The sequence below is a fragment of the Lottia gigantea genome (assembly GCF_000327385.1).
Source record: "Lottia gigantea unplaced genomic scaffold LOTGIsca_66, whole genome shotgun sequence".
NCBI classification, from domain to species: Eukaryota; Metazoa; Mollusca; class Gastropoda; family Lottiidae; genus Lottia; species Lottia gigantea.
This window is the reverse complement of record NW_008710245.1, coordinates 556150-568331: the sequence shown is the minus strand read 5'-3', so window position 1 is coordinate 568331 and position 12182 is coordinate 556150. Positions and strand designations below refer to the sequence as shown.

General features: G+C 29.5%; 1 protein-coding gene across 1 annotated transcript; it reads right to left on the bottom strand.

Annotated features, from left to right (window-relative positions):
• Positions 1–10889: 10889 nt before the first annotated feature.
• LOTGIDRAFT_179424 (hypothetical protein) lies at positions 10890–11465 on the bottom strand (the record flags this gene model as incomplete). The annotated part of the gene is made up of 1 exon (XM_009064881.1): positions 10890–11465. One exon carries the CDS (start codon positions 11463–11465, stop codon positions 10890–10892), a length of 576 nt encoding a protein of 191 aa, XP_009063129.1.
• Positions 11466–12182: the final 717 nt, after the last annotated feature.

The window sequence follows — 12182 nt, the reverse complement described above, 5'->3', positions numbered from 1 at the left end:
CCAGTAATTTTGCACTTGGTACATTTTTGTATTGTAGTTTTCTCGTAATCCTTGTTGTATACCAAATATGTCCAGTTAACTGCCCAGTCGCACAGCAACATTGACAATGCATTCAAGAGAGGCTACAGACGGACTAAATAGTCTTCTTCGAGACCAAAGATATTCAATATGGTAGGAAGTCTTAACTTTTAAGTCTTTGAATTTTCTAAAAATTAAAGGTATCGTACTTGTACAAATGCAGAAATTTGGGAAGATTTCTGGTTGGATTTCAATTACTGGATTTCTTATTCTCTTTCGGTGCACTATCAATATTTCTAGAAGTGTGAATACAAAGCAATACTCGTGTGAAAACATCAAAAAAAATTCTAATAAGTACTTTATAGTAGAAATAAACCAAAAAAAAAATGAAGTTTATCTCTCACGTTCAATAAATCGTATCGAAGCCTCACAGAGACCTCTCGATATTTGAATATATTATGTCTGTATCACATTTTGTCCTAGAAGACAACAAAGGTTTAAAAAGGGTTCTAGACAAGTATTATATATACTTCTATATAAATTAGATCTGTAAACTATTAACAATTATGCTCGATTCACTTTTATGTGACGTTTCACTTTATGTTCAAGTTTCGTAATATATACACTAAAATCAGTGACGTCACAAAATATTTGCAGTGCAAATTAACACAATTTTGTCTGCACATTTACACGTCCGCACGATACGTTTATAGTAAATAGTTCATTTTTCAGTATTATTCAAGAAAAATGAATAAATTAGCACTTTGTCCTACAATTATACAAATACACACAATTCTCTGACGTAGTTCACAATACACACTGATTTTAAATGTGTCTTCCAAAAATTGTTTGTGACTCCGAAATATTTCATCAGTGCAGACGAGAAAAGGACACGATACCTGAATATGATCTAAGCTTGTGATTCGCCAAGCAAAATATTTCTGTTACGACTGCATCATCAGGTTGCGTGTACTACGTCATGATGTTCTGTGCTCGTTGAGGGTGTGCTTGTTTCACTTCTTGAATCACTAAGACAGTCTATATCATCCAAATCATCATCGTCATCCGAAGGTGACGTCATAAGATCATCATGCGAGGTATTAGCTCCACCCATTCGGTGCATTTGACTTTTTCGGTCTTGACTATGTAACCTGCAAAGAAAAAAAAATTCATTAAGACATTTTATACATTTGATAAACTTAAGCATTTTCAGTGAATGCTTTTAAAAACATGGACATAACTTCCGGTCCTATCATAAAATTAGAAGAAAAATTTATAAAGGTTATATTATAAACAAACGAAATGAAAGTAAAATTTTTATCATTTAAAAAAAACAAAAAAAAACGGTATTTAGGTGCAATATTGTTAGCGTCAATTGCAAATAATTTATTAATTAGTATAATTAAGAGGGCAATATTGACACGCGGTCAGTCTTTGATAGTTGAGTTATTATGATTATCTCAGCGGGATATGTATATCATATATAATAACCAATTAAATCTTGCGTCATCGTTCAAAGTTTTGGCTTGTAGGTTTTTATTCATTGAATTTTGTTGATGTTTTGCATGAACTATTTTGATGAATTTATGTTTGTGTTTTTTCTGTGTGATATTTAATTTCTAACACTGTTATTATTTAGTTGTATTAAAAATCAAAATAGTCTTATTTAATTTATTATTCTGTAACATTTTAATGTCGGTCAAATATTTCCATCAGATAGAGAAACATCAACATACATAGTTTTTTTTTACATAATTGCCATGGAGCCATATTGCAATGTTGCAAGAAAAAAGGTATGAAATACAAGTCATGCAGAAAATTGAATAAAAAAAAAACAGCAAACAAAATCCGAAATATCAGTTGGGCAATAAATTGGTAGAAGCAAATGAACATGTTATGAGGAAGTATATCATAATGACAAGAAGTGTAAATATATGATTGCGACTATTTTCTTATGATTAGTTTGCTAATATGCTAGCCCCAGCGTTGTTTTACTTTATTTGGAACATCGAAAGTCGTTTTACCCAGTTACGTTCATGTACTGATTATAACATAATTGATAATGATAATTTTGATGTAAAAAGGCGCTAATAATTATAAAGATAATGTATATTATATTGATGAAAAAATATAATTATCTACTAATATAATTAAGTTAAAAAATAAATCATCGTTTAGTTCGTGATACCTAATCTTAATTCGTTCCTTCCAATTAGACATTTAAATTTTTTTAAGGAAAATCCATTTTCATTGGTTTATTTTTTTTGTATAATAACGAAAAATGTTATTTAGTTCGGTCATTATTGTATTTTATGTTAAAAAAATCCATGAATATAAGTAATTGAATTAAAGATAAATTGTCCCTTTTTCACAGACATGAAAAAAATAATTAAGAAAAAAAAAATTGGCAAATGGAAATATAATCATATGAAAAATTATTAATTTTCTTAATGTGGGAACAAGTCTTTAATGAACTCGTCGGATTTAAGAACAGTATTTTTATAAAAATAAAAACGTTTAGTTCTTGTGTGGATAAACTAAGGAACAAGTTAATCGTTTTCTCGCCAATAACAATTCTATTCAATTCCAATTATTCGTAGAATCATTGACAGTTTGTATCCAACTCTATTTGGTCTGAAAACAACCTACTCTAAACACTGCTTATGTACATAGAGTGGATAAAATAGTTTGGAAATTAGTTAGAAAAACTAGCAATACAGGCCGAGTGAAGAGTCGTAGAGTTAAACAAACATGGTTTCAGGCCATAGGAAAATATTTGTCGAGAGTGAGACGATAAAGAGTTTGACATCGATTGCGAATTATAGTTAATGGAAGCGAAATAGCATTCGAGTTTTAAGTGGAAGTATATTAAACGTAATTGACAATAAGATTAATTAGGCTGCAACTAGTCTGACTAAGAAACGACTTAATAACAGGAATCATAGAATTGTGACAGACTCATTCCAAACCTAATTTATATTCATACCACGATTGATAAACATGGTTTTGTCGCTCGAGATTAATTTGGGTTTGCACCGTTTACACCGATACAGTTTTCGAACATGTTTCTTCATGTCCAAGTGGTGCGTTCTAATCACTGTTCCGACACATCTACGTGACTAGAAGATTTGTAAAATGGTTACCATCGATTTCATTCAATGACACTCCATTGAAAATTATGTAGAGTTTTAATTGAGAGGCATGTATCTAATTTAAGTGTCCATTTCCAGGTCTTTGTTTCTTATTAATCAGTACATTTGAACCTATTCAAATAAATTTGTTTTCAGATGTTTTAAATAATGTTTAACGCATCAGAAAATGTAGTACTAGTAAAATTCCGAGACGTTTTTGGTCACAACCTTAAAATCAGAAAAGCCTATACTTGATTGGTTGATCTCTTTCTTGCAACTAATTTGTACCAATAAGATTTCTTAAAAAATTATATCATGATAATTATGAACATTTTCTCATGCCTTAAAACCCAAATGCTGCTTTTCTTAAAACATTGCTATCAATAAGTTGACAACACAATTATTGCCGAATATCATCAGATCTTATGACCACGGATGAGCAGCATTGTAATCATTTGTGTGGACAACATCTTAAGAAATTCACAAGGAGACACGTGTTAAAATTTCTTCACCAATCGTTTGAACTATACGTAAACTCTTGGTTATTAAAAAAGAATTATCTATAAAAAGATATATCTTTTATACAAATCTATATTCTTAGTAGTTTACCGATTAGTAACTTCTAAAGGATCAAAAATTTCGCCTTCAGGAATTTGGGGATTAGAACCATTATGTGAAAAAATATATATGTCGGTTTTCAAAGAAGAGAAAAAAACGTGGATTGGTGTGAATAATATGATAAATTAAAATAAAAATATAATCTACGTTAGAATATGTTATTAATTTCTTTTTTTATCACCGAAGTTTCTTTATATATGATATCTTAGATTGACAAGGCTAAGCCGTCGAGGTGACAAACTCATATCTATGAGATGACAATAGGGTAAATACTATGTCAAGAGGTTTTTCACGTCGATTTACAGATTTGTAGAATGGGTATTAATTTGACCCATTGGGTTTAGTTTAAAATACTGCAACCCCAGGCCACGACACTGCTGCTTAAGGTAATTTCATTACATGAGCTCAAATATTTTCAGAAAAATCAGTTCATTTCACAGAGAAAATATACATTTTCTTGTCAAACAATGCATTCAGGAAAGTGTCATAAGAGATTACAAGCAATATGGTTAGTCAGTGGTCCTACTGAAGTTAAATAATATAATGATTTAGAAAGCCCTTTCTTTCTTAACAGGAACTCCTTTTAATTCAATTATTTAAAAAAAAAATAACCTTGCTAATAAGTTGATAACTTGATGATAAAAATTATCATTGTCACAAAAATATCGAAAACCGAAAACCAAAATATCAACTTAACGCAAGAGTTGTATATGTAATTGAGCGTATATATTTAATGTTGCAATGGGTTCGAATCCCTTTCAAACCACGACCAGAGCCCTCTCGAGTCTATCTGGTGACGGGTCTGTACCCCTTACACAACACACCATACACAGTAAAACAGGGCAATGTTTCTATCAACTGATAACTTGAGAATATTTAATCCCTCAACAAGATTTTTCAATAAAGAGATAAAAAGGATCAAGATTTGTAGTTCTATATCATAGAACAGGTGTGAGATAGATATTAAAGGGTATTAATATTAATATCATTTTAGTTGAGTGTATGTGGTCCATATCGCTTGCTTTATTATAAAATATTGTGCAGCTATTTCAACATTTAGAAACTACGCGGTTACTGATAATTTATAAAGTATTGCAGAAATCTGTTTTTTTAGTTATATGGTAGGGTTCGGTCATGAGTGAAAAGATTTGAAAATGTATTCAAAAGTTTGACTATTAATTTGAAATGGTTTTATCATCAATTTGAAAAGTCTGATCATCAGGTCATTAATATGAAATTGTCTGATCATCAATTTGAAGTGGTCTGATCGTCTGATCATCAATTTTAAGGGGTCTGATCGTCTGATCATCAATTTGAAATGATTTGATCATCAACTTAAAGGGTTAGGCGAAGAATTTATTTAATAAATGGCTATTTGTTATTGTCTCTTACCCATTATCTCGTTATTTTCGCTTTAAAATAACCACTGTGTGGTCCGATATGATATGAAATATATGTCAATCAAGTCGTTGCTTATCTTCATTTGTCAATTTCAATCAAATTGATTCAAGTGTTGGAACAAGAGAGAGCACAAGAACCCTTTAACAGATAGGTTTTTACAAATGTACACACTTTTATAGGATAAATTACATATCATTACTCCGACCTATACAAACCTACTTGACCAAACCTTTAGATGAAAACCTTCCATTAACATTGATGCTTTATGAGCTATATTGTTAGATATTTGCTCAAATATTAATTTAGTTCTCTACCCGACCCTGGCTCAATTACACGTTATGTGAATTTAACAAGCGAAATCGAACGTTCTCATTGAAGATCTCATTTCAAATTTTCATTTCCAAACTTAGCCTTATATTTGCCTGTAATTGACGACATATGAAAAGCACTCGACTCAGTTTGAAAGAGTCGTCTAACGAACCTCCTGTTCAAATACTACCTTGTAAAGAGTTTCTCGAGAGTTTTTCAAGCACTCCCTTCGTTAAAGACCTATTCAACTCTTCTGAGTTAGAAAGTTTACCAAACATTTGTTTAAGTGAATGGCATGTCGTTTTTAATCTGCTCGTATTATATGAATTGAGGCAATTTGTTTTTATGTTGTGTTTTTCATATTGATTAAAGGTCAGCTTATTATTTTCAAATCCAATTTGATCGAAATAATATTTTCTTAAATTTTCCGCCATTTTGGATAATGGTGCGCTTAATTAAAGCCATTCGTTGTAAGAGATGATAATGATGCCCGTGTATGAATACATGTCTATTGGCTCAAAATAAAGAGAATCCATTTGAATAACATTGTAAAATTGTAAATAACTATGAAAAATATTGCATCTGCGGTTTAATGGCCGCTGGCTATATTAGAAATGTGTCAACAAGGTTTGAAAATCAACCTGAATGAAAATGTGTCATTTTTTGAAAATTCAGATTAAGCTTTTATAAGCGGTTCAGAAAATTGTGTGCTTTCAAATTTTATGAATGGATTAATAAGATAATAAATAAATGATTTAGGAATCTTTTTCTTTTAACCAATCATTATATAAAAAAATATAAACCAAAGCGTAGGCCTAACCAAAAACCAAAAGCAAAGTCGCTGGCAAAAATACAGGAAGTCACAAGAGCGTATCTGAAGAAACATCAACATTTTGGTTCCCTTTTATTCCAAATGAAACATCAGATACTTTTAAAAATTAAATTGAACATTTCAACAATATTCGTCCTACTGAAAACAGTCTGAAATTTTAAATCAATGACAAAAACTGTACACAGTTTCCATAAATAATAATAAAATATAAAAGTAAACATATTGTACGATCTGTGTACAGACTTGATGAATAATTTGTCAACAATAGTTTAGTAGAAATCTAACAAAGGAAATGAACAAATCAATAAATAACTTCCTTTTTTCTTAGATTCTCTCTTTCTCTCTCTGATAATAGAGTTTCACAGCAGCAAATATAAATTGAAGGAATTGTGAAATTTTGAACTATATCTTGGATTTTGTCAGTAAAAATATTATCTATACATTGTAATAATATAATTCTTATTGTTAGGTTTAATAAAAATAATTATAACAATATATTTAATTGTTGCCAAATATCCTTAAATAAATTTTATGATTTTGTCTTTCCTCTTTATTATAATGTAGTTGTATTGTAAATTCTATCAAATGTGTTATGTATTTACATTGTAAATTTTATCAAATGTTTGATGTATTTACATTTTAAATTCTATCAAATGTGTGATGTATTTACATTGTAAATTGTATCAAATGTGTAAGAAGTTACAATGTAAATTCTATCAAATGTGTAAGTAGTTACAATGTAAATTCTATCAAATGTGTGATGTATTTACATTGTAAATTCTATCAAATGTGTAAGTAGTTACAATGTAAATTCTATCAAATGCCTTCATTTTGTAGTAATTGATAACATTCTTTATTAATTTTTTCATTTGATAATATTGTAAAAATCACTATTCTGAAGTAAAGGCATTTGTTGTAAAATTTCAAGATTACAATAATTATAAAGAGTGTCTTTTGAAAATAAAATATAAATAAATTTTGTCAAAAAATCTTTACTATGCTAACAAATCAATTAATTGTATGTGTACATATATATGTTTTTTTAACCTTTTATGGATAGGAAAGTTAAATTTGTGCACTTGTAATTTTTGTCAAACGTTATTATTATGTTATTTTTAATAAAATGTATTCTCTAAAATGGTGTCAAATTCTTTCATGAACTTTCTGAAATCAGAATAATTGTTGTAAGAAATATTTATGCTCTATTTACAAGGTATCTGATTAATATTCGAATATATCTTCAGATAAAATGTTCAAATATTTGATATCAAAACGTTATTTAAAGATAAAATTGAAATGTTTATACTATATTTTGATTTTCTAATTGCCCAGTTTAAATGAAAGGTGTTGCATTATTTTTATCATAAATGAACACATGTGTGCTATATCACTGAAGTACGATTTTCATTGCTATGAAAATTAGCTAAATTTTTATAAGAATTTGATAAACAGTGCAAAGTATCGATAAAAGTCGGAGATAAGAGGTTGAAATTGTGATCTTGTATCGTAGTAATCTAGGCTTTCTCACGCTTTTCTTTTAGTTGTATAAGGATTACGGGTTTTGACATATTAGTTTTGTTCTAATGGCGATTATACTAGATGATTATTAAATGTGTGAAATTATGACAGCATTCTTGAAGACGTGTATTACAGTTATCACGTTGTGATATATAGTTATCACAATCTTCAACACTGTTATCATGAAATACTAATAGATTTGTTAGTCCATCGTGTCTCTTAAACAGATATGAAATGCAAATTTGATGTGTCTGTATGTATCTTTGATGATTCTTTATCATAAGTTTGATGACTTTATCACTCTTGAATCATAATATTATGAATGTAGCCATACACGCCAATTTACTTTTATTATTTATGATTTTATTGACATTCGGCTAATATTGATGACATTTTATACTTATATCCTATAATTTTCAATAGCTATGAGATATCGCACCACAATTAAATGGAATTAGTAAAAGTGGAATAAGACTTTCAAAAATAAAATTTCAGTCATTTTAGATAAACTAAACCGTCCTTTGACGTGAATTTCAGATAACAATGTCATTTTTCAAAGATTGAATACACTTGGACACAAGATCAAATTTATCTAAGATTGCATCTACCTGGACTAAAGCATATCACCATTTTGAGGAGTAATTTTAGAAATTTCTTATTGCTTTTAATCAGTGACGTTATATTGGATTATTGTAGTATATTTTCAATTTCAGTTTCTATTTAGAAAACATTATATTGTTTTTGCAGATTGATAAACTAATAATTTTTGCCTTTGTCGTAGATTATATTAAAATTTAGACTGTTATTCAGCTGAGGTTTTTGATCAATGTACAGCTATTTTCAAAATTCCTTAGTTTTCTTTGTTCGAAGATCCGTATATATATTTTTCACTATATGAATTCGCATTCTTTTTCATTTTCATAATTATATTAAAAACGTAATACGTATTGTACTATAATAATAATCTTCAGAGCGATGTGAAGTAATTGCAAGAAATTAGATTAAAAAAACAAAAGACGCCAAAATAAAAGTTCTTTATACATGGATATCAAACTAGTCTCAAAATCGATTGAGTTTTGAAAATAGCTGCCGGATCTATTTCTCTATATTCTATAATTGGGTAAAAGCTTTCAAGTATAATATCAAAATCAATGAAAAATATGGAAAACCTTGGCAAATTTCGATTATGCCATAAGACTTATAATTATAAGCTTCATATAAAGCTTATTTTTCTACGTATTCATTGATTTTAGGAGGTTTTTAATCGAGACATATAATTTTCGAAAAATATTCGCCATCATCTTGGTAATTATCAGTATTTAGACAAATGAGTCACGGCTAAAGACAATTTTTATCTATTTATTCTATTAAAAAATAATATCCATTTTATAATATGTATGTCATATCAGTATCAACCCAGTTGCTATTTTAGATCATATAGGATCAGAATGCTGATGATGTTCAGATGATCGCGATCGTCTTGGCAGCAGCAATTTGATATAATTTGTCTGAATCTATTAACAATAATTCTAATTATTTCCATTTAAAATTGCAAGCGAAATTAATTCTGTTTTGGTATAAATGATAAGTTTCTCGTTCAGAAGTAAACAAAGGTATCTAAACAGACATAAGTAAATGCTTAAGAAAGACTGCAAAATCAACCAAATAATAAATCAACGAAACGAAACTTAAATTTTTCAATCTTATTAAAAATACGAAAAACTATCGAAATAATCATTGTTGTGAAATTTGTGTCAATTTGAACCTTTTGATTGCATTAGTTTTCCTTCTTTAGAAAATTCAAAATAACATTGTAGTTTGCATTTACAAACATTTTCATATTTTATTGTTCAATTTTACTTTGCAAAAAGAGTAAATGTTGATGAAAACAATCGAAGGTAAAAATAAGAAAACTTGATTGATAATATAGCAAAAATATTAAAACGAATTGCTATTAGCTACACGTTGGTTTTTTTTAAGATTTCGTTTTTGTACAGTAAAGTTTTTAATATTATTAATAATTTTTATACTGACTCGAAATAAATTGTAAATGTACCCTATATTTAAAAAAATATTTTTATACAGAATTTGGTTTCAGACTTTTTCTCACGACGAAGATGAATGAAAAGTAATGACAAGCATTATTATGCTTTTTGTTAAAACCCCAGTAACAATTATTATTAATTTTTATAATACAAATATCAATGTAAATAATAGTTTACATTCTTAACTGAAGCGTCGCTGAGAGAGTTCAGTCTACTTTTCTAATGTTTGATAGTAAATAAATGTAATTGAAAAATCTACTTTAACGTAATGTATACATCCCTATTGACAAAAAGCATCTCGATACGATTGACAGAATAGGTTTTTAAGTATATATGTAACAAGCATAAATAATTATAACCAACAATACAGTCAGTCGAAAGCTTTTTCGTGATCGTATTTGAGGAAAAAACACATCAGTGAACATTCTTTTGTTATTGGCATCTGTTTTCATATCAAGTGCATACAAACTCCACCCCAGCGTTCAAATATCCTTTGATTATAATTTTGAGAATATATATTGCTAGCGTTAAATTGATGACGAAAGTACAATCAATTTATTTCATTAATATAAATAAAAGCCTTGGGCATATCTTAAAATGGTTTAAACATTTCTGAATTAAAAGTTATTCTTCGATAAAATAGCGGCGATATCTTATCAAGGAGACTCGTGGCTGGAAAATTATCAGATTTCCCCCTGAGCATATCGGCGACATTACACAAAAATATCTTACATTTTTGCTTTAAGAAGTTTTTGATGCAGAAAGAGCTACGTACTGTCTTATACGGAGATCAGCAATTAATGTTCCATTTACAAAATATTTATATCAAGCACAACTAAATAAATATTTTCTTTAAACTCAATTATTCCCAATGGCAATATATGAAAAAAGATTATTTCTGAATTTCTATAAATAGTACTGAATACTAAAAGCTAGTATATTATTAGGCTTGGAAATAATTTAAATTTTTAAATAAAAAATATCACAGTAATGCTGGAATAAATTAAAAAAAATTATTTACCTATTTTTTGTTGCTGCAGCTCTGTCTCTTTGTCTCCTATTTTTAAACCAATTACCAACTTGTGTAGGGGTGAGTCCGGTGGCTTGAGCTAATTCTCTCTTCTTTGTCGGATTAGGATAAGGGTCTTGTAAATACCATTCCCGTAACAAGTTCCTCGTTCGTTCTTTAAAACAATGAGTCTTTTGCTCCCCGTCCCATATCGTTCTGGGCAGTGGGTACTTCTTACGAACTCTGTATTTATCAACTGGGCCCAAGGGTCGGCCCCTGAGCTTTTCTGCTTCCTGATAATGAGCTTCTAACCACATAGCCTGAAGTTTTGCATGGGATTCCTTCGTGAATTTATGATTTTCCAAAATATGGTATAAGTCTCTGAAATTCCCAGTATGAAAACTCACCAAGGATCTAGACCGTAATATAGATTCATGTCTGTTCAAAGCTTCCATAGCAGAAGGATTCACTGGTAGCGACCACAAAAATCGTCCTAATCTTTCAATGTCACCACTTTCTTCTAAAGTTTCACATACTTTGGCTACTTGTTGTGGTGTAAAGTGTAACGTTGGTAAAGGAAACATGGCGGGTAGAGGGGTATCAACGCCACACAACCCAAACATGATGCCGTATAATAATGTCTCAATCCACAGATATCTTGGTGTATAGATGAATTCTCTTCTAATATTCACGATAAAACTACTTCTAATATCTTTTAACGATACTATTATAAACAGACATATTGGGGAGTGGCTATTGTTCACCGATAGCATTAAAATTTGATTACAGGGGCGGGGCTTAATCATTGAGACGACATCATTCATCGTTTAACGATGCAGGGGATGATACGCAATATCATTGGTCGATACGATATCGGGTGCTTAGTTGTCGTGGTAACCGTGTCAATCATCAGGTTATCTGTCAATCATGATACTGTATGAGACTATTATTATGCTCGTGGGTATGTATTATTGTATTTTTTACCTCCATATAAAACACGGTGGTGAAAATAGAGACTGTGATTAATGGAGGGACTATATCAATATATTTAACTTCTGATCTTTACTCTTTATTTTATCTATTTTATCTGAGTAAACCACAAGAGTTAAACAACTGCTGTTTTGGTTCCCGAACTGAGACGAACACCCCATACAGCATAGTACCATATCAATAAATAAGTCAAAATAACATTTATATTTGGAATCCTTCCAGAAACAATCTATATAAATGAGGCAAGGCATTCAGATTGCTGAATAAATTTTCTAATTTGTATATCATCCCGAAATCAATTCCCAATGTAG